Here is a 26,921-nt window from a genome sequence, read left to right on the forward strand (position 1 = left end):
AAATGTAGATAAAGTCCTGTAAAGCATAGATCCGTACATAGTTCAAAGCCTGTCTCTTAACAGCACAGCAGCCATTACGACTGAATAAGCCCGACATAACGGCAGCTTTCTCAATCTTTAGGAGGAGTAAACGGGAGAATTGGTTTTATTTGCCCTTTATCTATCTTTTTATGGAGTAGATATTTCATTTCGTTCATGGCTAGATCTGCAGTGACCTTATAATAGAGGGCTCTTCTCCACTTCTGCCAGGGAGAGAGAGAGAGAGAGAGAGAGAGAGAGAGAGAGAGAGAGAGTGTGTGTGTGTGTGTGTGTGTGTGTGTGTGTGTGTGTGATGAACAATGTCTGAAGTTAATTCTTGCTTTAAGCTACCCTTCAGTTAATGAGGCGTGTATCAGTGTGCATCAATAGCGTTTACAGTTCACAGATCAAAGATTTCGCATTACGCAAATTGACAATTTTCAAACTTCACACAACATATAGCGTTTCAAAAATGTCACTCTCTCAAAAGGTCTGGGAACTTCAAAAATTGCATGCTTTACAACCAATTAGCTGTAGAATGTGGATTTAGCTGTCAAATGTTTTGAATGTAACTTCAAAAAACGAATACAAATATAAATTGAAAATGGATAAAACTATTCGAAACTGGACAAAATATATTGCAGGCAAAATTCATTTTTATATACACTGCATTTTTGCTAACTGTTCTTTTCGTCCTTTCACTAATCTGAACTTACAAATGTGTTGTCAGAGTTTTCGTTTAAGATCCCTGAGTTCTCGCTCGCTTTTCTGGCACGAATCCTTATGGAATTAAATTTGTGCCAAAAAGCAAATCTAATTCCACGAATGTACTGACATCCCTTAAACCGATCAAAAAGTACTTGTGAGATGTGAAGGGGGGCCAGTAGCCTATAGTAGCTACAATATATAAATATTTCTTTTTTATATCGTTTTATATAACTATTTAATAGTAAGTGAAACTTTTATTTGTATATTATTATATCTGAATCTGGGAGTCCATGCCAATGTGTAACCAGTAACAATCTAAACATACTAGTGAATAGTGAAATAATTACTATTAGTAGCTTCAAAGTAGCAAATGTAAAATGTTGAATGTAGAGGTTTAAATGAGTTTGTAAAACTTATTAAATTATTAGGGTGCACCTGTCAGTCCCCGCTTCAATCTTCTTGCTGTTCTCATCTTAATCACAAGGTGGCGCATGATTGTTAAAGTTGAGGCCAACGATCGGAATGAGAAAGTGTGCTTTTGTGTAGTGTTTCTCATAGTGGGAAACAGATAATAGACTTTTGCCTATTGCGCCCAAAACTGTGAAGTTTCGACATGAATGTCACTATAAAGCAAGACTTCATGACATGCTGTCATCCTCTCGTCAATAACCAGGAGTCCCATAAGCCCTCAAAAGAACAGCCAGAGCACTGGAGTGGAAGATCTAATCGATTTATTTCTCTCTCTCATTCTCTGCTTTATTTCTTTCTTTTTTTTTTACGCATTCACACACACCCTATACAGAGAAATAGCAAACGAGTCAGAAAACCAAGACGCAAAATCCTATGAAAATACGTTTCCCTTTGTGTCATCTGACAGGTCAGATCAATGTAATATCAGTCACAGACAGAAATGTATTGAGCACAAAGAACAAATACCATATATAATGTCTTTCAATATTTAAAATATGCAATACTGGCCATGTCCCTATTTAGTATTACTGAAATCGTCTCTTCTTTGTTCATGCCTAAGAAACATCTAGTTGGATTGGACACAATTCACATGTTTTTCAGTTCACACGCACACATGCACATTTTCACACGAGGCTCCATGGTTTTTAAACACATTGATGGGAGAAAGTTTTTGTGTGTGCTTTTTGATCATGTGACCTTGTCTTGTGTGTGCAGTGATTATCAAAAAAACCACAAAAAAAAAAAACATACAACCTTCAATTTGGCATTTAGTCATTAATGAGAATATATATTTTGGCACAAGGCAGGCAAACTAGTGCAGGAAGTAAAAGGGAGTGTGATTTGAATAGTAAAATTAGCCCTGAACCAACACAGAAGAAATGGAAAATGCCATCCACTGTCTCGTCACTGCTGGCAACGGATGTTTCCATGACTGTCCTGTGACAAACAGATTCCATCGGTGTATAATAAACAGAGGAAAATGTCAAATTAAGCTTTCCAATGTCCTTCAGATTGGCAATAGAAACACTGTCCACCCTACATGATTAAGAGCGCTCACAACATTAAGAGACAGAGAGAAGAAACATACTCTAAAGATAGAGAGAGAGAAAGAAATGGAATCATCTTCTGTTTTCATAAAAAGGTTCCAGTTTCCGTCATTATTGCTTAAAGATTGAATTTCACTGAACTGAAAAAGCAACAAATAAAAAAAAAACAACCATAAATATATTTTGGAACTGTTCCTTTTGGACAACATATGAAATCATCCACTTATCAGAGACCATCACAGTCATAAGTATCATAACCAGCCATATCTGCTGTATGGACCTCATAAGGACAACACAACTAGGAATGGTGCCGTTACGTTTGTTACGTCTTCTTGTGCATGAAGGTATCCACTGAAGGACCAGTGTTATTTATCATTCACTACATGTCTTTCAATGGACCTTATGGAGATCAGTTTGACGTTCAGGAGTTATCAAAACATACACGCACACACAAATAGGAGAATTTGATCCAAGCAAAGTCCTTGTTCTAAAGTGTCCTCAGAAAAAAATCTGAATTTGTCCATGTTGTGCCTCTTGTAGTGTCAATATGGCTGTTGTTAGTTAGCTCTGTTCAAGGCCCCAGGCTTCATTCCCGAAATGGCGAAACGTCCTCTGAAAAGCAAGAGCCCTGAGTGGGCTTGAGACTCACCCGTGACTCCAGGCTCTGAGGCCTTGTCTGGGTGTTCGAGTCTCAGCCCGTTTTTAAGCAGTGTTTCTTATATTCCGTCGCCTTCTTTCTCTTGCGCGTGATTCAAAGCACTTTGATTTACAATTTGACATAAAAACTACTTAATCTTATCTACTTTGCAATAGGATTATCTCCTTATTTCAGTATGCATGTCTCTGCAGAAATGGCGACAAAAAGTAATAACTTCATCAAGTAAAGATCGTTCTTATTATCACATTAATTACAATACCCAGATAAAGAATCTACTTTAAACATCTCATAAAATTCTACATATTTACTCTAATTGTATATATTATAAATGTTAATGATTCACTTTTAAAAGCTGTATTCATAAAATATTTACAAAAAGCTCTTTATGCTAGGGCATGTTTAAAAAAAAATGAGACAGATGAAAAATGGCTCTGATGAAACAACATTGACTTAACAGCAACATCTAATTCTACAGGTCTGGAGTCAGCTGATCAGTCTTAATCCATCCAAAACCATCAGATGACACCAATCTGGGACAAAGCGATGTGACTGTGCATTCTGACAGGAACACTTGTATACTTGTAGTGGGCGAGTTTAATATATTTGAAACTGAAGACGTAGCTATTGCAAGCGTAATCTTAAAATACTCCTGCACCCTCCTTTTAACAGTACTGATAGTGTGTATTCACTAACCGCCATTATGGTCATTATGTTTTGGCAATGGCTCCTCTGTACAACTAAATCATTGACGCTTCCAGAATCGAAAATGTTGTTCTGAATAAAATCAAACGAGTAATGAATTCATGACATACACACACACACACACGCAAATCACATTGTGAGGGTTTAGATCTTAATCAAGATGGGACGCGGACAGATTTTTGACAGTCGTACTGACCTTTGTAAACCACGTCAAACTGTGACAGAACTGTAATCATCTCATCTAAGATTGTGAGTGTGAGTGTGTGTGTGCACGTGCAATCTCAAATCACCTAATCTATGCATCAACACTGAGAAAATTTCGACACTGATTGGGAGCGAGTGTGTGTTGCCTTGCTACCAAATTGTCACCTTCGTCTATTAGACTGGCACTCTGTGTTACTCTGTGATTACCCATGACAGAAAGCCTTAGCATCTGTTAACTGACAGACCAATGAGGTTTATATTTGTAACAAAAGTCGGTCAGATGAGGTTACTCGAAATGCATGTGAATACACAGACCGACAGCAACGTATTCACGTGGAACGACATGAAAATATGACAAATGACAATTGAAAATACCACAAAAAAAAAAAAAAGCATCAAGTAAAGGGATGTTTGCATTTCCTCACTAAAACAGCTAGCGCAGTTATAGGTCTCTAAAATTGGCTTTCCTCTAATAAATTATTGAATAAAAACCTGATTAATATCTGTATAATGATAAATATCTCATAAAGCAAAGCTAAGTATCCTTCTTATAGCTCTTTCACTCCCTTATCAGTTACGTCCTGTCAATCAAGCGTTCATCTGCATAGTGCATGGTGGTAGCAATGAGGCCCCTCCCATATACCATATATGGTCTTGCTCTCTCTCTCTCTCTCTCTCTATCTATCTCTCTCTCTCACACACTCTCTCTCCCTTTGCTGCATAGTTCAAGAGTGACACTCTCAGAGTCACAGTCTTTGAGGAGGATTGGGAACACTATGGTGTTTATATACTTGTGTATACAGCGTGGAGAGAGCGGGAGCACGGACGAAGTTTGCACAGAGACCGTCAATACTGAGATCGGATCGTAAGACTAAATCATGTGAATATGCACCCCTGTTGAAAGAGCGTGTCTATTTCGTTTATGGGTGATCAATAAGGGGAAAATATGATGGGAGTGTGTGTGGCTCTCAGAGGTCCGGGCGCTGGCCTAAAGAGGGCGGGGCCGAGGATCGGCGTCTGAATGAAAGTAGTGCCCGGTGGGTGTCGCAGTGCAAGCGGATTGGCTGCGACTGTGCAGAGGGTGGGCGGAGTCATGTGGGTGGGCAGGAAGCTGGCGGTCAAATTTTTAGCCAATTGCTTCTGTAGAACCAGTTTTGTCTGAGAAAGAGAAAGAAAGAGAGAGAGAGAGGGGGGGGAGGGGGGGGATGAATCATAATGCAAACAATTTAATATATCGCAAAGGTGCAGTGCATAATATCTGTGCCACTAGCTCAGTGATTCTCAACCTTTTTGACACGAAGGCCCTCCCAAAACTATAGTTATTAACCGAAACTGGGAGTATTTATATCATATCTAATTAACCAGGATTCATTTGTGAATCCTGAAGTTTTAAAAATGGTTTCTTCTTCTATTATTGAGGGAGAAAAAGATAATTTAAGACATAATCCAAGGCTGTGCACTAAATGATTATAATGCACGACATGGAGGCAAAGAACCACCAGATGCGAAGCACGATCTCTGATCTCTGTGTGTGCGAGTGATGTTTGTGTGTGTGCTTCACTGTAAATATAGGTAATATAGAACGGTAATTAAACTGAATGAAACTACCTGTGCATTAAACAGTTTTAATGCACAACTTCCAGCCAATCAGGATCAAGTATTCAGTTCAGACAGACCATGATATAAATCATTTTATATGTTTTTAGCCTTTTTAATTTGGATGAATAAATTAAACCAATAAATTATTAATATATTAAAATAATTTAATATTTTTTTTGTCATCCTGCGACCCCCTTATAGGTTTGCTGAGTTGAGAACCACTGCACTAGCCATACAGAATGACTGTTTTCAAACAAGTTTCAAATTCCCTTTAATATTCAGTCCTGACCCAAAGTCAAGCAATTGGTTGATCTAATGTTGTTAAGTGGCGCATAAATTATACACTACATTTTTAAGAGAGTCTAACCATGGATTGTTAGTTGGCTACTTGGCTTTAAGTTCTGTCACTCACCTGTGAGGATAGAGAGGAAAAATTGCATTGGCTGATAACTTTCTTCATCGCAGACATTGCACCACTCGCATAACCGTTCCATCTGACACCCTGCTGCAAAAGATCAGGAGAGATGAGCTGCTATAACAAAGTGTGTGTGTGAAAAAAAGACATAAAAATCATTTTAATTATGCAAAATGTATCAGGATGAGTCTGTTTGCTGGCATCCTCCCCTCAGTGGCTTCCACCCCTTCCCATTTCCATTCTGTCATGCTGAGAATGCATGCTTATTATCTTATCCTGTCAATCATCATCAGTTCTATTGTTTGAAATTAACTCTGGGATTTAATATGTATTTGTACTACATCAGTATATAAGACCATAATGTTATTTGACTTAAAAAAAAAAAACACATTTATTTGTCAGATGCTTTTATCCAAAGTGACTTACACTGCATTCAAGATATACATTTTAGCAAGTCATGCACTCCCTTGGAATCAAACCCATGACTTTGACCTAGCTTGCATCATGCTCTACTGTTTTAGCCACAGGAACACTTAACCCCAGCAAGCATTTCACCATCTCGGTTAACTATAGACCTGATATAGTCCGGCTATGAGTAACCCACTTCTAGTCAAAATAACCTTGAATTTGGTCGTTTTTGCCAAAATAACTTGCGAGATGTATGATATTTCATCATGTAAGCAAAGTCAACAGTGATTACAAGGTGTTTGGTTTCATTTCTTTGACATGTTCTATGTGTTGATGACTAGTCTATTCTTGGGCTATGGTTAGACGTCTATTAAATTTTCAGTGACAGCCCAAATTTTGCTTTGTTTTAGCCTAGACGTCAAGGCTGTGATTGGACGGCTATTAGACGTCTTTTAAACGCAAAATTGCTTGCTGGGTATATGTAAACCACAGAAGTGTCTTGAGTGTAACCGTGTATTTATGTGTGTGTTTGTGTGTGCTCACCGATGCTGCTGAGGTAGGCTGGCTCTTGGTGTGAGGGTTGAACTTGGGCTTCGGAGGTTTCCCAGCCAGTCTATCCTTGTGCCTTCGGCTGTTCATGTGCTAAACAAAAACAGAAATAAAGGTGTATTTTTAGTGTGTGCATTTTCAAGTCTGACAGATTGTCAAAAGTGCTTTTAGCAATAAACAAAATAAGTGCAGCTTTTCCTATTTCCCTAAAAAAATCTTTCACTTTTTAGTACCTTTAACCTCTTTCCCTCCCCTCTTTCTTTTTCAACAGGCTTCATTTTGTTTACTTTACACTTCAGAGACGGCTTAAGGCAAGCATGAAATACCATTAAATGTCATGTTCCTCAGGCCTGAGAGGACAACAGGCCATCAACAACACACACACTACATGTTAGGTTTTCGTATCTTTGTGGGGACTCGCCATAGACGTAATGATTTTTATACTGTACAAACTGTATAATCTATCCTCTACACTAACCCTACCCCTAAACCTACCCATCAAAGAAAACTTTCTGCATTTTTACAGTTTCAAAAAACATCACTTAGTATGATTTATAAGCCTTTTTCCTCATAGGGACCAAAAAAAAAAAAAAAGTCCCCACAACGTTAAAAAATGACTGGTATTGCTATCCTTGTGGGGACACTTGGTCACAACACACACCTCATTCATGACACACAAGCAGAAAATGTGTAAAGTGTTTCGTAAAAGCATTTTATGTAAGAATGGTTTATGAGATCCAGCATAAACCAGCATGAATTCCATGTTGGTCCAGGCTGATTTATGCTGGCTAGAGCTGGTATAGTGCTGGTCTAGCTGGTGGACCAGCATAGTCATGCTGTTCTCAAGTAAAACGGAGCTGGTGTAGCTTCCCACCAGCACTCCCACTTCCCATTCTGGGGAAGCAAACCAGCAACCAGCATCCCATGATGGACCCAGGATGCAAAACATTATGTTGGCGACCAGCAATGCTGGATTTTTCAGCAGGTTGTATACACACTACAGCAGAAGTAGGTTCTGATTATTTAGGTTCTGCGCATTGAGTAGGTAGAGTGTGAGGGTCGTTACGCCTGATATGGTCGCTCATCTTGGTGCACCTCGGTGTCAGACAAAGAAAAGAAGAGAGGAATATATTTAGCATTTAACGGCACCTCTCGTTTCTCAGGCCCGCTCCACGCGTGGCTGCTGGGCGGCACTCAAACGGACAGGACGGTGCTGTCAAGAGCAGAGAGTCACTCCGCCAATCATGCCAGGTTGTTTTGTCATACGTTATGCTGCCATATTACTCCATTAATTGATACTATAAATATATTTCCAGGCTTATGAAATCCGCATGCGCTGTCTCTCTACGTAGCAGTTTATAAAGACAGCTGACATTCTACAAGTTTATTTCCTTTATGGGCAAGAGCTATTATTGTCAGAGAAAGAGTTTCTGGTGGTCAATAAAGAAGGAAATGGAATATAAACATTGCTGCTGTTTAATTAGGTACAATGGTAAATCGTAATCATAAATGGAGGTTTTAATCGCAGGTTAGAATTCTAATCCCCGATTTGTTAATCTGTGTTTAAAATTAAGTGGAGCAACACAACTCGATTAAAAATAAAGCCCAGATTACCAAATCCTAGATTAGTTTTAAACTGTGCTTAACTTAATCCTTATTGGTGCAACCCACTCACGGTGTCAAGAATTTAACCTCCACCAGCACACAGACACCCAACCAAAATGCACAGGAAACCCAGATTAGATCGGTTACAATGACTTCATATTGAGGGTCTCGGACTGATGAGCATATTCCTGGTATACTGAAAATTCAACCTAGAAATCCAAACGAGACAATGAGGTGTGTGTAACTTGCAGAACAAGATACACCTTTAAATGTATTCGTTTATGTTTGAAACTCTAGTACATGCTTTCCCTAACACAATTATACCAGGTAACAGACCTGGCTGAGGAGAGATGTGTTTCTTCTGAGAACAGTGAACAGTGAACCTGCCAATAACGACAGGATAAACTATAGTCTGTTAATGGTGTAGAATAGATGATCGTCAGCAGCTGTTCTGTCAACTTCTAGAAGAAAGTCATTTCTGACTGGATCAAATAGCAATCCTGCAATGTAGCTACCTGATACTCAAAACACAGCTAGGTAGTCACATCGTCCTTATAATAGAGAACACACAAAATGTGAACATGCATCTGTGTCCATTTGTTTTGTTACCTGGCTGAGTTGAGTCTCAGAGTTAACATGGATCTCGCAAACTTCACAGTAGAAGCTCTTGCTGGCCACGCCCACACTTCCCTTGCTGGCCAATCGCTTGCTTTTACATGAGGTGCGGGATGACATTGCCTTCCCTCGTCTTCGGGGCAACACACTCTGTCCATCCATCATTAGTTTATGCTTGGTGCCTGTGACATGTAGAAAGGTGAAGGAATTCACATGATGAAGGTTACTTATTTATGCATAAATACACTCAATTTATGGGGTGAATTTATGGAATTATATTGAAAATGAAAATGTGTAAAACAATTTAGGTAAATGTTTGCAACAAAGGTGTTGAATAAGTATGGAATAATGGTCTATAATTAATGATAATAATAATTTTTCTTCCGGAGCTCAAGGACACTTCACAAAGAGCAAAAACACAATCAGTAATTTCACATGAACAATAATAATAACATTTGCCCAGTCCAGAACAAGCGCTAACGCAGTTGCCTATAGCAGTAATATCAAATTGTGCAAACATTTAAATCCATGACAAAGAACCGCAACATCATGTAGACAATGTAGAAGGTAGACAGTATCAACATACGAACACGATCTTGAAGCAAAAACACAATATGACTGCTAATGTTGGAAGAACACATTATGACTGATTATATTCGGCGAACAAATAGGTTTTGAGTTGTGATTTGAATTCATGGATTGAGGTACTTGTCCTAAATGTCAGAGGGAGTGAGTTCCATAGCTTAGGTGCCAGAACAGAAAAAGACCTGCCACCCATTGATGATGATAGGCAAAATCTGGGGACACAGAGAAGTTCACACCCATCGAGAGGGAATATAGGGAGAAAGTAAGTCAGAGACATAAGAGAGAGCAAGACCATTGAGTGACTTAAATGTAAGCAGAATAATTTTGTATAATACAGGATGACACAGGTAGCCAGTGGAGGTTAAATAAGATGGAAGTAATATGAGCAGATCGTTTAGAGTAAGTAAATATTCTCGCAGCAGAACTTTGAATATATTGCAAGTGGGTGAGTGTGCTGGTAGTCCAAAAAAAAAAAAAGAGTGTTAAAGTAGTCAATGTGAGATGTAATAAATGCATGTTCTAATGATTCAGCATCTTTTGAGCTGACGTAGGGATGAAGTTGGGCGATACGGTGGAAGGTGGAAGAAAGCTGCTTTGGAGAGTTAGCTGATATAGGCATCTAGGGTCATACCCAAGTTTCTGACTGTGTCAGATGGAAAAAATGTATGTAGCATCAAGGTCAAAGCTAGGAACATTGGTTATATTTTTGTTTAGCAATTAAGATCTCAGTTTTGCTCAAGTTCAAACTGAGAAAGTTGGAGTTTAGCCAGCCCCTCAATTTATTAAAACGTCAGTTATGTCAATAATTACAATATTTTTTAATGAAAATGGATTTTCTCAGATGATATTGAAATGATTATTTATTACAGAGGTGATGAAATAAGGCAGTATGATGAAAATACGTGTTCAATTATTCATAGTTGTATATATTTGGTAATTCACTTATGGGGTTAATTTAGGGGTTTACAGACAAAAAATAAGTAAATACACACACATTAAAAAGTTTGGGGTCAGCAAGACTTTTCAGTGTTTTTCAAAGTCTCTTATGCTCACAAAGGTTGCATTTATTTTAATACATTTTAAAATGTAATTTATTCCTGTGATGCAAAGCTGAATTTTTAGCATCATTACTCCAGTGTCACATGATCCTTCAGAAATCATTCTAATATGATGACTTGACTTCATAACATTATATGTCTTTACTGTCACTTTTGAACAATTTAATACATCCTTGCTGAAAATCTTACTGACCCCAGTAGTGTAAATAGTAGTGTAAATAAATAAATAAAGGTATGCACCACTATTGTGAGCTTCCATCTGATTGGTAGAGTTAACGGTGACTTTGCAGATGGGGCAATGCAGATGTTGTTTGGCCGTTTTTTTGGGGTCTTTCTCTGCCGGTGTGTCCCCTGTAGGGCTGTCCTGCTGAGCGCCTGTCTCACTGGTGGCACCGGCAGGATCCAGCAGACCGTCTGGGTGCTGGGAGTGAGGGGAGGAGACAGACAGGTCCGCAGACGACACCTCTGATATAGGAGTCAGGACCACTGAACTAGATTGAGGATCATCCACCCTGGCAACAGGGTCTGAGTCACAGATTGCAGCTAAAGAAAGAGAGAGAAAGAACGTCAGACTGCTGTTCCACTTCACATATAATTGTACATAATTGTAGGAGCGTTTCTGGATAAATGAGTTTTATTCATTTTAAGTTTTTGGTTTTAAAGAGACAATTGACCCACATAACTGCATAAAAATTATGTCATCCTTTACCCACGCTGTTCCAATCCTGTACGACTTAATTTCATTTGAGGAACAGAAAACATATTTTCGATATAATGAAAGTAACTGAGAACTGGGGCTGTCAAGCTACAAAATGACAAAAAAACACAAAATGATCAGGAAATTTTTATAAAAGTAGCCCAAACATGCATATTATATTATATTATGTTATATTATATTATATTAGTCATACTACAGCTCAAAGTTGAATCAATCTGATTCGAAAATGAATCATTCAGACCGATTTTGTGAACGAGGGCAAGCATTTCATTAAAAAGAGGAACTCAAAAAATAACTTCACAAATGGGATATGGTTACATCAATACATCAACATGAACTATTATTTTCAGTTGGTAATTAATACTTTTTTTTATGGCTTTAGATGACCAGTTTTGGGTGACCTTCATATTTTTTGGGTGAACTCTCCCTTTAAGAGTTTTAAAAAGCCTGTACAACCAGTGAACTTCTATAATGAGATGAATGTGAATACTGAAACGGTAGCTCTCTGCAGGTATTTTAGACCACCATGATTTGAAATGTGTAACAAACAGGCAGACATAAAGAAAGCTTCACAACAGACCATTTGGGAGACATCTGTAAACTAGATGTGTGTATGTGTGTTATTTTACATATTAGCTGAAAATCTATATAACAATCAGTAAGTGCAGGCAGTAAGCCAGCGGCAGAGCACCACTATTCAGCATAAAAATATCCTTTCCGCCCAAACATCTGAATGTCTGCGAGCTGTAATTTAGCTGTGGGCTAGTATCCAAATTGGCCAAAATGTGCAGCACACAGGAACACAAACATAAATACAGACACTTTCAGACAGACTGTTTTCGGCCATGCAACATTACTGAGGCTGAGCTTTTATAGACCGGTGCTCATGTGTTGAACTTCAGAGTACTTTATTTAAGTCTGCCTTTGAAAATCCAGTGTCATGTCCTTCTATTTGATCTGTTCTGTTGAAAAATAAGATAAGGGCCATAGCAGCCTGTGCAGTGAGACATCAAATGAGGTGCTCTCACAGTTTCACTAAGCACAAAGAACCATTTTTTAACCCTTCTATTGACATATGTAAACCAATAATATAGGGCTACCCCCGACTAAAGATTTTTCTAGTCAACTAGTAGTCATTCATTTAAGCCATTATTCGACTAATCGCATGTTTATGATATAATATATATATCATTTAATTACTTAAATCTATAACTGGGGTTGGCATCGGTTTTAGTGTTGAGAAAGAATAGTATATGTAAAATTGCTAACATTGTTCTACAATGCAGGGAAATACCAAACCATAATATTGAGCCTTTAAAATATAAATGACGCACTCAAGCGTGTGTTGGCAGCAAAGATGTAGTTGACGATGCTGACTCATCATCTCTGCAATATAGTGGACGCGCCTATGTAGAGAAATGCAAGTTTAATTCATATTACAGTGAATATTTGTTTTTGATTTGAATTGGTTCATTTAAAAGTAGACATGTCAATATGTGTATAGACATATTTCTCATGTCTGTGAGGCAAGTATACATTGAGTTTCTGTTCACTTTTGTGACACTCTTAAGACACTACAAGGAGACAGAGACGGCAGAAAGTGCACCCTATTTGTTTTCTTTACTTTAGTTTACAGCACAAAGTTTTGTTATTGTGAGTGTACACAATAAAAGTAAACCCTTTCTAATGATTTCTTACTCTTATCTGTGTGACCAAAATTGATATTTTAAGTTCTTTCCGCTGTTACAAGAAGAAAATGCAAAGGATCGCACAAGCGCATCCGGGTTAGTCCACACGAACACTTGGATGTGCGCCAATAATAGCGCACATTATTCCAGGTTGACGTTAGAGCGAGCGGCCGTGTAAAGTGGCAAACGTTAGGCTACTACTTATGAGAGGTGAACGTTTGGATTTCCTGCCCGACATAATGCAATTACCACATGGACCAGCCTTGGTACGATCTGTCCGTCATTAAATTAAATTTAAGTCACTAATTAAAATTTGGTCGACTAAAATCTTCTCAATCACTAATGTTTGGTCGACTATTAGGGGGCAGTCCTACAATAATATACAATAATAATACCTCAGTTTTGGAACTGGAATCAGATTTTGTGACCATCTTGACAAACATAATAAAATTGTTTACTAGAAATAACTTTTTAAAAAAACTTAAGGAAGGAATTATGGCTCAAATTTGACCCATATTTGAAGAACCATTGATTGCCATTTAACTTTGGCCTTCCAGGATGTTATGCAGCTTTAAATATTGTGGTAACACTTTACAATAAGGTTTCATTAATTTGTTAACTACTTTAGTTAACATGAACTAACAATGAACAATACCTCTACAGCATTTATTAATCTTTAGTTAACATTAAATAATGCACTGTGAACTAACATGAACAAATAATGAACAACTTAATAATTTTTTTTATAAATACAGTAACAAATGTATTGCTCATTGTTATTTCATGTTAGTTAATACATTTACTAATGTTAATGAATGAGACCTTATTGTAAAGTGTTACCATTATTGTTTTTGTAAATTCACATTTGCAAAAATGTTGCCTGTGACAACTGTCCTCTTTACAAATTATCGTACTCTACAAATATTCAATAATAAAAAAAAAATGTTGCTTTGGATAAAAGCTTCTGTCGAATGCAGAAATGTAAATTGCCAATTAGGCAGAGGCCTGCACGGGCAGGATATGACACGCTTTCATCCTCAAAGAAAAAGGTAAAAGAAAATATGACCAAGACTACATTAAACACAGGCTGAAGGGAGGAACAACATGGTTTGTGCTGATTTCTGAAGTGAATTATTGGCTATTGTTAGCATGATACATACCATAGAAAATCAAGAGACATATAAAAACCAAACACTAAAAAACTAAAAACAAAAAAAACAAGCCTGTTGAGTTTTTATTTAGGTTTCATTCAACAAACTATTTTTTTATATGGAAACCTGAAAATCTGGGTCCTGAAGCAAAACCACAGAGCAAAATGATGATAAATAACACATTAGCAACAATGTCTTTAGCATATGCACTATAGCCATTCCAGATGCCAGTAACGTCCGTGTGACAGCCTTGTCATAAAACCAACACCTCCCCTAGCAGGACTGCCTCCTACATGACATGACATGTACAGTAATAGGTGTTTGTGAATTTATGACCCATCAGAGAGTGCAGCACTGACCTTTACAATCACTGTAGGAGTCCTAATGCCTTAGTTTTGCTGAGTAATTTAACACAGGATTTAAACACGTGAAAACAGGTATGTGTGAGAAGTGGCCCATAAGGCCTTTTTTATCACACTCTGTTGCATTTTTGATATGTGCACAGATCTGTTGAATTCTCCCATCTGGGGAATCAGATAGACTGATCCTTCTGTGTCTCATTGAGATTTAGATTATACCAATTCCCCTAAAAGGAGGTTCCTGAGGGGGTGCAGAGGAAGAATGTGAGGAAAACAGAGCAGGGAATGAAAGGTTGTGTGTGAGCACGTGTGTGTGGGAGTTTTGCCTTTACACCTGAAAAATGTGCGAAAGTTAATGAAATGGAGAGAATTGCCTTGGGTAACACTCTGTGCCCATCTCTCTTTGGAGCGTGTGTGTGTGTCTTGCAGTGTGGCTTGTACAAATGATCTTCAAAGACTAATGTGATCTGAGTCACTCTTTTTAAATCTGTTCCGTTTTGGACATCTCCATCTTCGCAAAGAGACGGGGACAGATGTGGAAGAATGGAGTGATGGATAGCGAAGAGAACAGGATAGAGCATGATGACTATATGTAACTCTCTTTGTAAAAAACAAAACAACAAATTCAGAAAATGTAAAATACTGCACTTGTTCATTCTACATCAGGAAGCTAATGATGAAAACGATCTGTGAAATCTGACAGAGAGAGCATTCAAAGAGTTTCAACGGCGGCTATAAAATGGACCCTTTCTTCTAGAAATTTCCAGAACCCCCCTCCCATCCTCCCTTTCCATTTCCAGCATCTCATGGCTGTTAATAACAGCTGACATGCTTGTAGAGTTGTGATTGGCCCCTGCAGCTGCGAGCTTAATGATGGAACACTGCTAATTTCATCAGGCAATCAGCTCAATTTGTGTGTGTCTGTGTGTGTGCGCGCGTTAGCATAAGAGCATTTCAAAATCCACTGAATGATTAGCTCTCGTATATGTGAATGTGAGTGAGACGACACTGGGTTTAAGAGTGTGCTATCTGTTAAATGAGAGCGTTAACCCATCAGTGAGCAAAATTAAACATTGCAACTGACTGATGCACATAATGCTGATGTAGGGATGGCTCACAAAACAAAGTTTATCTACATGTTTTTCATAATAAAAAATACCAAAAATTATACATGGAACTATGGAACAGTCAGAATATTTAAATTCACCATATAAAAATAAGGTTGTTGCAATTTTGTTTTCTGCAGATGTTACTGTTTTTAATAATCACCATAAATTGACATCTGCATCCTAACTCAAGCTACTGTCAAATGTACATTTCTAAGAGACAAAACATGTAATATTATTAATATTGCAGCCTGCACTGCAAACTGTGCTGAAGATACGTGCCATCAAAGTCAGGAGCCATTACAACATGCAGAAACTAAGAAATACATTTTTCTATTAAGACATTTATTTTGTAATGGAAAAATGACTGGGAAAGTGTAAAGAAGTGTTTGTCGTGTTCTGACAATAAAGAGTAGTTTAAAACCACAATTAACGGTTTGGTCTCTACAACTTTCACTTAGGAGCAAAAATATATCTTTAAACTTGAAAGAAATAAAGATTTGACATTTATCGTGATAATTATCGATATCAACCGATATGAAAAATGTTATCGTGATCATTTTTTGGGCCATATAAATTTGGGCCACGTTTTTTACTTTCTGAAGATCATAGATAATCCACCAGGGGGCAGAAGACATGTAGTATTTTATACAAAAGGACATATTGATGTAGAAGCCTTAAAAAAAAGCCACATAACAAATATAATACAATGGCATTATAGGGTTAACTAGCATGCTAACAGTGTCCCTCCACATGCATTTTTAAGACACGGTGTCAAGTTAACAGTTGTCCAACTTGTTAAAAAAACGCATCTTGAGACCCATGCATATCTGTTTTGCAATGCTATAAGTGTGCCTTTGGTAATTACACCCTAAAAAAAGGCTCAGTTTGAGGACAGGTGAACCTGAATATATTTCTTTCATGACAGATTAGACATTTGGGCAAACCAGCCCAGCGAGTACATTTTAGAAATATGTATTTCATGCTCATTGCTAGTATGAGGAGTGTGTTGGCATGTGCATGAGAGCTAATCCAAACACAAAGGCTCTGAGACAAAAATGCAACGGCTAATCTTCTCATTTTCCATCTCTGTAGCTCTTTTAAACTCTCTCTCGCTCTCTCATCTACTCTCCATTTTTCTTCCTCTCTGATTGTTGTCGCCATGAATGGGGCCGAATATTAAAATGTGATTTGATGAGCTTGGTGTTCTTGTTCTCTATCTTTATGCCCTCCACTTTCATGTGCTTTCTCTCTCTCTCTTTCGCTTGATTTTCCCACACTCACGGTCTTGTTGCAGAAAGATGTGGTTTCAAACTCTCTCTCTTTTTCTTTATCGTATCCCTTGGGCCCGTATTCGGTTTGCTTTTCAAATCATATTCTATAGAGTTTGGGCAGAGGAGGAGAAGAAAAAGTTTAAAAGGGATGAAAAGGTAGAAATGATTGGAGAGGGATAGCTCAAAGCTCTCTGTCGGCCTGTTGTTCTGCTCTCTGTCACAGTACTTCCTCATGACAAGAGATGAGGCAAGTCCTTCAGTAAGACATGAAATCCCCTCAATCCACAGGATAGATCATGAAGAGCAGGACTGGAGGATATTCACAGCACTGAAGGAACTACAGGCAAGCTTTTTCCAAAACGCATATTCAAATAAAATGACAAAAGTCAAAATTTCTCCAGACACTTAGTCTCACAATAACACTTATTATACATTTTCTAGCCCAGATTTTCACTCTCTGCATTTCATTTTGGCCTTTTCAACAAGTCTTTTAACGACTGTTAATCAATATCTTAATATATAATACTATATAAGAAAAAATGCAATATATTTTATTTAACGTACAAGAATAATTTTTCATACAATTTTCAACACTGAGAATAATAAGAAATGTTTCTTTAGCAGAAAATCATTGAAATAGAATGATTTCTGAAGGATCATGTGACACTGAAGACTGGAGTAATGATGCTGAAAATTCAGCTTTGCCATCACAGGAATAAACTACACTTTAAAATATATTTAAATACAAAACATTTGTCACTTGTTTTAAATTGTAATATTTCACAATACTACTGATTTACTGTATTTTTGATCAAATAAATGCAGACTGTGTGAGAAAAACACTTACTGCTCCCAAACTTTTGAATGGTAATATAAATATAATTTTTTTTACTCATGTTTTCCAATAAATTACAAATAAGCCTGCAGTGCTTTCTCATGGGCGTTTAAAAGATTATACGCAGACACGTGCAGCCTATAATAATCACCCCAAGTCCCATCCAACAATATTTTAAGCCCAACATTCTCTGATTCTCTACACACTCTGAAAGATATCTAATCACAGAAGTTAAATGCTTTCTGTAACACATTTTATTAATGCATCAGGGCACGTTTTTATGCAGTAATGAAAATGCCCACTCACATAGCTAATTGTCAGTGAGTTCACTTACTTCCCTCCACGGCGGTGTCATCCAGCAGAGCAGGAAGAGGATCCGGAGCGCTCATTTTTACTCTGTTGCCGTCTCTCTCCCTGTCCCTCTCTCTCTCCTTCTCTCTGTCTCTGTCTCGGTTGTGATGCGCGTTGTCGAGATGTCGCCTCTGCTGTTTGTTCTTCTGAGCCTCTAATGCCTTCAGCTTACGAGCATGTTTATGGCCTTTATAATGAGCCTCAGCCTGATTCTAGAGAAAGACAGATAGAGAGAGAGATAGAGTAAAAGGACTGCAAAACCTCTCACATTTAAACATGCAGGCATGCACACTACCAGTCTACCACTACATTTGAATTTCCTTACAACACTAACATTTAATTAGATATGAAACAAATTATTATAAAATTTGATTAATTTGGAGCTGAGCATACATGAGAACTTAAAAACATCAAAGGATGCACATCAAAAAGTTGGCTGAGAGAAGTCCAAAGTGTGCAGAACTGTTATTATGGCTAAAAGCAAAACATTTTTGATTTGTTAAAGTCACCATGAATGTTTTAATGGAATGTTGCAGTATTTATTATAATTGATTTATCCGTGTATAATTTTTTTTTTTTTTAATTCAACGTTTAATCAAAATAACTTCCCCTCTCTCTTGCAAAGTCATCTCTTCTGGCGAAAAGGCGGGACAACCTGTCACTCATATGAGATAACAGCAATAGCAACCGTCCATTCAATTCCTGACGGACAAAATCAAGTGCCGCCCCACATTTTTTTCTTGTTCAAGAAGCCAATCCACTCGGATTTACACCGATGAGTTAAAACATTATTCTGTGCTTTCACTTTCCTTAAAGGGATACTCCACTTTAAAATGAAAATTCTGTCATCATATACTCACCCTCAAGTTGTTTCAAACCTGTATGAATTTCTTTCTTCTGCTGAACAGAAAGGAAGATATTTAGAAGAATGTCAGTAACCAGACAGTTTCTGGTCTCATTGACTTCCATAGTAGGGAAAAAATATACTATGGAAGTCAACGATGACAGAATTTTCATTTTAAAGTGGAGAATCCCTTTAAATCCCTCCCTATTCTAGCTTATGATACTCTAAGCAATGTCTGAAACTTTGTATTTTGAGCTCTTCTTGTGTTTGTTTGCCTCTTCATGATGAATCACTTGCTGTATTCCTCATTTGTAAGTCGCTTTGGATAAAAGCGCCTGCAAAATTAATACATGTAAAATGAATAATAAAAAATTGCAGGTGGGTCCAACTGGCAGCACATGCATATGCACAAAAACACATAAACATGTTTATAGATAATTGGGTGTCTACACACACACACACACACACACACACACACACACACACACACACACACACACACACACACACACAGTGAGAACAGACAGTCTGCATGAGGGTGATAAGAGTAAATGCCCAGCAGAAGGCCTGAATTACAATTGCAGGTGTTAAATGGAATACACTATAATTACACTGTTGATAAAGTAGTGTATGAGTGTGAGAGATAGTGAGAGGCATTGTTATGTATTTAAAGACACACACACACACACACACACACACACACACACACACACACACACACACACACACACACACACACACACACACACACACACACACACACACACACACACACACATGTTGGCTAGTATTCTGTTTCAACACTACACCACTTCAAGCTAAAGAGTGAATGTTTCTAGACTTCAGCAGTCATCTAGAGCTGTAATCCAGATTCCTGCTGAAATGTACTATAATAATTCAGCATGTAATTAAAGTGAACATGAGCAGTTGACATGCTGAGCTGTGATTCCCTTATTGCATACTGAATCATTTTACAAATCGATTTGATTTTTGACACCAATACTGTTTAAAAAGCATAGAAATAACATTTAAAATTGTGAATGGAATGGCAGTTGGTTAAAGTTTTTCAAATTGGAAATCAAAGCTGACACCCAGTTCATCAAGCAAATCTCAGGCTAATATCAGTGCAGAAATGAGTCTGTGGGCCCAGAGGGAGTAATCAACCCGCTCAAATCCTCTTATGTACTTAGCAGATGACCCTCATCCGGGGACGGGGGGGACAACACTGTCTTTGAACAGATGAGGAGGCGGGATGCTTATACACACCCCTACATACAGTAGTTATATAGCTTGGTGCCAGGAAGATTTTTCAAAACGAATACATTTATTCAGCAAGGATACTGCTAAGGCAAATGCTACCCAAGTATTTGAAGGTTGAGTAGCGAGCTCATTGGCTACTGATACAGCTGCAGGAACCAATCAGCTGTGCCCTATAGATAACAATGTGATTATGAACAAGTGAGTAAAAGGACCTATTAGCCTGCACCATCTAGAGTTTCATGCCGGAACTTTGTATTTATTATGTTACAAAAGATTTATTTTTCAAATAAATGCTGTTCTTTTGAACTTTTTTTATTCGTCAAAACATTCTGAAAAAAAGTCTCACGATATCCACAGAAATATTAAGGCGCACAACTATTTTCAACATTGGTTATAAGAAATGTTTCTTGAGCAGCAAATCAGCATATTAAAATGATCTGTGAGGTATAATAAATCAAATCTGTAGAGAGAGAGAAACAGAGAGAGAAAGAGGAGACAAGAAGAAACAGACAGACAGGCTAACAGAGAAACTAAAGCAGAGAAAGACAGAGAGGTAGAATGTTGTATGGTGAACACAAGCAGTGGGAAACTAATGAGCAACTGATAGAGTTTCAGACGTCTAACTGAGCAAACGCTGTTGGGTTTCTCTCTCAGAATATATCTGGGCTAAAAATGCCCCATATAGCAGTGAAAACTGAACAACAGAACCAAAAATGACGTCCTTAATCTATAGTTTTTCCACAGCTCATCAGGAACATACAAATACACAATTTTTAGGTGCACAGGTTCGGTTTCATGACTAAAATACTTATGTGAACCACATGTTGCAATTAAAAAAAGTGTTTTGATTCTTACTCATGCGAGACACTGGTGATTAGCCAGGTACAAATGTTGAACATTAACAGTAATCATTTTATACTCTTCTATTCTTCTATATCATTCAATATTCTATATAATAATAATACTGTTATTTTCAGAGCATTATCAGTAATGTAAACCCAACAAAGCAGTAATGTGTGTGTGCGTGTGCTTGTTTTTCGATCCCAGTGGGGACCTGAATGCACACTGACTCATGGGGACTCATGTCACCGTGGGGACCTAAATTGAGGTCCCCATGAGGAAACAAGCTAATAAATCATACAGAATGAGTTTTTTATATGTTTTTATATTTAAAAATGCAGAAAGTTTTGTGTGATGGGTAGGTTTAGGGGTAGGGTTTGTGTAAGGGGAGAGAATATACAGTTTGTACAGTATAAAAACCATTACGTCTATGGCGAGTCCCCACAAAGATCCAGACGTGTGTGTTTGTGTCACAAACTACTCTGAAATTATGGGCACTCAAGCAGGCGGATGTGACCGTGTGTGTCCTGGAAGCTATTTGGTCAATATAACATTCCAACCACACTACATTACACAATTGTAAGATTGCTGTGGAAAAAACATAGTGTCTTTCAGCTTTATCACAGTTTTTGAATGCTAAATATAAAATAGTAATTTTACACATTAGCTATATAAATATATAAATAAATAAAACACTGACACTCTTGCATGAGCAACACTGACATAACAGTTCCCCCAAAAATGAAAATATGGTCATCACAATTCTTGCAAACCAGCCTGAAACCGATCAAGTGTCGCTCAAAGGCTGACAGACACTATAAGTGAGTGGGACATAATTGTTTATGACAACACAAGCAGCATGAATCTGGCAATGGAGATAAGAATGCTTTCATTTCTCATGCACATCATCTCATCTGCGCGGATCTTCTCTCCTCTCACACATGGCTGTCCAACGCAGCACTAGACTTGCCAGAAACAAAAAGGCAGTTAAAGCTGCACTACACTGTTGAGTCATTTACAAAAAGACATAATCTAAACCCATATAATTTTTTGTTTGCTGTGGAACACACGAAAAGATGAGGAGCTGTTTTCTCGTCAAAAAAAGGTATAAACAATAACCATGAAATTAGTTCTTATGACACACATTACATGTCAAGTTTTCCTAACAAAAGCTTTGTTTGAGGAACAGGCTGAAATTTTAGTCATTGTGCAATATTAATCTGAACCTCTGAAATTTGAAAATGGTTCTTGTGTGCTGCAACCATATGTGAATGAGACTTGAGAGCTGTGGCAGAGGGGAAGATTTTCAGTGAATGACCTACATTTTAGTCAGTTCTTCACACAAAGCTTTTATATGACTCAAAATATAGAGTCATATGACACACTTTTATGGGGCTTTTTGGTGCTTGACAGCTGTGATCACCATGAAATTTTGTTGTATGAAAAAAGAGAGATTCTTCAAAAATTATTTTGGAAAAATAACATCATACAACTTTTGAACAACATGACCGGAAATAATGACAGAATTTTCATTTTTGACGAAGATATGATTTCAATCAAATATTATAATGAAAATTCCTGTCCTTGATTTCATGTAGTACCAATTTTATATAAGCAATAAGAGACTCAAGGCTGTGGTATACTGTATTCAATATACAGTAACACCTTATATTGCTTAATAGGATTTGGTTACAGTTAGTCTGCAGTAATTATAATAATACAATAGAAGTCAATGGAAGTACCATTTAACTGTGTGTGTGTGTGTGTGAGAGAGAGAGAGAGAGAGAGAGAGAGAGGGGAGAGATGTTAAAGAGACTGTGATAGTTTCACATTATCAAACAAAAAATGAGAAGACCAAAGAGAGATAAAAAAAATTCCAGAAAGAAAGAAAGAGAAAGAACAAAACAAAGGAAAAATGCTGTAAGGTATGAAACAGCTTTTACCCGTCCAGCGTGATGTTCACTGTCTGTCATCACAACTGCGGAGGGTAAAACACACACACACTACACACTAACCGTGGAGTTGAAGCGCAGGTGGCAGATATTGCATGAGATGACCTGTTTTTTCTTCAGAGACTGAGGAACACCAAACGTGTGGTTTATCACGGCCTTCTGCACGGGGTCCATCTGAGGGAAGGGTGAGAAAATTATGTTAAAATGGCCTGCGAAAAATAATTATTTGTACAAATCAGTTACTTCCAATCAAAAGGCTCTCTCTCCGGTCATTCAAACACATTCCTTCCATCCCAGCGGCCCTCGGAGCAACCCTGAACCTGACGCCCGGGGCCGAGGGACTTTCCCCTGACACTCCTCGTCCTCGCCCTGGGAATATACACCACATCACAGTGACTCTGCAGCTGGTCGCACGTCTATTTGTTTTAGAGCCTCGAGAATGTTCTCGTTGTTCATCCGCAGTCATCCCTGACCGGCTGGGACGCTGCCAGGTCAATGTGTGTGTGTGTGTGTGTGTGAGTGTGTGTGTCTGATGAAGCCTATTGTCGACTCTGAGTACTGGAGAGGGTCAGAAGATAAGCATGATACTACTGCAGGAATGAAGGAGATGAGATGAGAAAAATGAGGGAAGAGAGAATGATGAGCAGAGCGGAAGACAAAATCAGCAGTAAAAAATAAAATGAGATGAGAACAGATCACACAAAACAGGAAGAAAATACATGAGAGCAGATGAATCAAGACAAAAGATGCAATAAAGAGATGACGAATAAGATGAGAAGAGCAGAGCGAAGTCAAGTGACGTGCTCATGAAGCTAGTCACACTTGAGTAGAGCTCCATACATTTGGCCCCTTTTTTGTTGACAACGAGTGATACGGTTGACAGTATGGCTAACACTGTAGCACCCTTTGAGGACATTCTTAAAACTGAGTTGACAGCGATGCGGAGTGAATTTGCCTCTCACATGTCAGCTGTCCAGATGCTCGAAACTCGATCTTCTTACAGGTGAGAAGTGCGTTTGCACCAATTCGGAGGGAAATGAGGGAAGCTGGCATCCAGAATTTCCTTCTTTATCCTGCAATGCTGAATTTCATTCTCAGTCAAGGCGAACCAAAAATGCAGTACCCCAGAGGAAGCAAGACACTTTCTCATTTGCCATTTAGCCTCTAACCCCCAGTGAACTTCAGCTGGACATTTGCTGTCTTGGAAAATTGATCTCTTCTCCCTACCTCTTTTCATGATCGTATATCGGTGATTATCGGTATATCTACAGTTTATCCCTATAAACTGAAACATCTTGTTTTTTCGGGGGTTCTATTGAGGCAGTGTAAATCTCAGTTTGGTCCTATTGTAACTCATCTCCTCTTCACTTCGAGGGAAGCCGAAAAGCAAACACGACAAGTTACAATCTGGCATAGACATTCGCCAATTTTCCATAATGCTATGGGTCTAAAATCATTTCAGAACATTAAAGCACAATGTAATTACACATTTTTTTCATGTATTTGCGCATTAGGTTGGCCCTTCGGGCATATGTGGTGCCTTTGGATTGCCATTTACCCATTCACCCTTTGCGCAAACTAATCCTTCCCTCTGAGAACTCTCCCTCTTCTGTTTCGGTTATTTATCTGTATCTTCTTGAGCATTCATACAAACCCTTATCTATTAAAACTGTTTGGGCCAAGGATCTTAATGAGGATGTGCATGTTTTATTTTCAGATCAGGTATGGAGGATGTTTAAGCTGTCTTCAAAGAACCCCAATCATCAAATGATACACTGGAAATTGCTACATAGGGATTACTTGACTCCAATGAAACGTTTCTATATGAATCTATCCTCCTCTCCTGAGTGTAATCTTTGTTCCCAAGGTTCTCTAGGCACGTACTTGCACTTATTTTGGGATTGTCCCTCTCTCTCACCTTTTTGGACCCAGCTCTCACAGGACTTATCATATCTGTTGGACGTTGGTATATGTTTGACCCCACGCCACTTTTTTAAAATGATTTTTGGGAACTTACTTTATCCATTCTACAAAGATATTTACTGTTAGCCGCTCTCACAGCGGCAACAAAAATGCTAGTCAACCGCTGGAATCCTGCTCACACAATGGACAGACGAACATAGACAGTGTCTTTGTTGGACATTATATTCATAGAACTCGCAACTTCTCGTATGCATGGATCCAATGTTAAGACTGTGAATTTATGGCATGCTGCTTTTGATATTGTGTCAACTTTTTTAACATATTTGTAAACTTTTTTTTGTTTTAATTATGTCTACATTCTGTGTTTTTATTTTATTTCTATTTTCTCAAAGTCTCCCGGGGGGGGGGGGGGGGGGGGGATATCTTGGATATATAATATATAACAAAAAAGAGAAGAGACAAGAAGACCCTAGAAGATAAGAGAGGATATGACAAGAGATAAAAAGACGAGACAAGATGAGACGAGAAGTGGAGCAGTAATATCAAGAGAAGTGTAGCAAGAGACGAAAAAAGACGAAGAAGGTGAGATGAGATAAGACGAGAAGCAAAGTAGCAAAAAGAGAAGAGAGGAGAAAAGAAGTGAAGAGAAGAGGGAATAATTAGAAGATGAAACAAGACACAACACATCATGAGATGAAAAGTAAAGAGACAATAAGGAGACAATATGAGATGAGAAAACAAATCAGCTGAAAAGAGAAAAGAAGAGAAAAACCTAGCAGAGGAGAGCAGAGGAGCAAAATCAAGACAGAGAAGAGATGAGAATACTAAAGGAGCAGTAAAGAGAAGAGGAGAGAAGCAGGAAGGAAAGCAGTGGAGCTTAAGAGAGGAGAGAGGTCACTGACAGCTACTTTGCTGTAGAGACAGGTGCATTTATCACTCTAGTACACACACACACACACACACACACACACACACACAGAGCGGGAACCAGCACCGGACTATATATTAACAAATGCATATATCTGATAAAGACGTGCCATTGGTGTCTAAGACATATTATTTTGAGTCGACCTACAGTGTACACATGGAGAGTGTGTAAATGTATGAGTGTGTGTCCAGAATGCAGATATCAGAAGAAAGAGAACCCTGTTACACACACACACTGCCTCCAAAACTGTTCACAGAGAGTCTGAAACTAAATCTAGATCCTAATCTGAGTTGCTGCTCGAGTCTTAAATCTAAAATTACTATCTAATACAATACTCCTCTGTTTAGCGGGCCTTTTTACAAAGATTCTGCACTTTTAAAAATACCCTGCAAGCCTGCTGAATCGTTCCTGACATTTAGAGCTGACAATTGGGCCTTTAAAATGTTCTGAGTTAACTTTAAATGATGACACATCTGGGAGGGTGAGGTTTAGAAAATAAAACCGAGAGTGTTGATTAACTCACGGTGTTGAAGTTGGGGAACAGGCTGAGGGGAGAGGAGCCACTGAGCCGGAAGGGCAGGAAGTGTTTCAGGTCCAGAGGGGTCTGCAGCGGGCGACCCTGCATCTGTAATGAGGCCAGCAGGGGGCTCCCCTGAGCAGTTGTACCTGAGAAGAGCAAAGACAACAACTAACACATATTAGAGAAAATCACCAATGTTCAGGCCAGTATTTAAATCAAGCAATTAGTGCACAAACACCATGATCCATGAAGAGAGGGGAGATACTTAGGCTCACAGTTCAGTAAACCAGAATCAAATGAGTTTCAACTTATCATTATAATGACACAAAAACACAGTGACTGATCTGATCTGATCAGGATTATTGGTTGACCTATTCAGTATTAAGTTAACATTGCAAGAAAAGAAAAAAAAAATTAGCCTGAGAGGATTTCTATGAAATCTGAATCTTTACGTAAGGAGTATTGACTACAGTTATTTATCTTTTTTTTTTTTTTTTGTCCTTTTGAACAATACATTTCCATGACTTTACA

The 26,921-nt window shown here is 38.1% G+C and overlaps 1 protein-coding gene across 4 annotated transcripts in view; it reads right to left on the minus strand.

Annotated features, from left to right (window-relative positions):
• Positions 1 to 1,447: 1,447 nt before the first annotated feature.
• The window catches only part of znf385c (zinc finger protein 385C), a 99,927-nt gene continuing 74,453 nt past the window's right edge, over positions 1,448 to 26,921 (minus strand). For 2 of the 4 annotated variants that reach the window (XM_084424011.1, XM_084424014.1), the window contains 8 exons: positions 26,394 to 26,536; positions 23,083 to 23,193; positions 18,107 to 18,335; positions 10,882 to 11,184; positions 8,993 to 9,180; positions 6,773 to 6,871; positions 5,819 to 5,938; positions 1,448 to 4,965 (listed from right to left, as the gene is read on the minus strand). In XM_084424011.1, coding sequence (XP_084280137.1) covers positions 4,738 to 4,965; positions 5,819 to 5,938; positions 6,773 to 6,871; positions 8,993 to 9,180; positions 10,882 to 11,184; positions 18,107 to 18,335; positions 23,083 to 23,193; positions 26,394 to 26,536 — 1,421 coding nt within the window. In that variant the 3' untranslated portion in view covers positions 1,448 to 4,737. The remainder of the gene's footprint in view (positions 4,966 to 5,818; positions 5,939 to 6,772; positions 6,872 to 8,992; positions 9,181 to 10,881; positions 11,185 to 18,106; positions 18,336 to 23,082; positions 23,194 to 26,393; positions 26,537 to 26,921) is intronic. The other 2 variants (XM_084424012.1, XM_084424013.1) reach the window with 2 other exon arrangements.

Source organism: Rutilus rutilus (genome assembly GCF_951802725.1).
Source record: "Rutilus rutilus genome assembly, chromosome: 1".
In the NCBI taxonomy this organism is placed as follows: Eukaryota; Metazoa; Chordata; class Actinopteri; order Cypriniformes; family Leuciscidae; genus Rutilus; species Rutilus rutilus.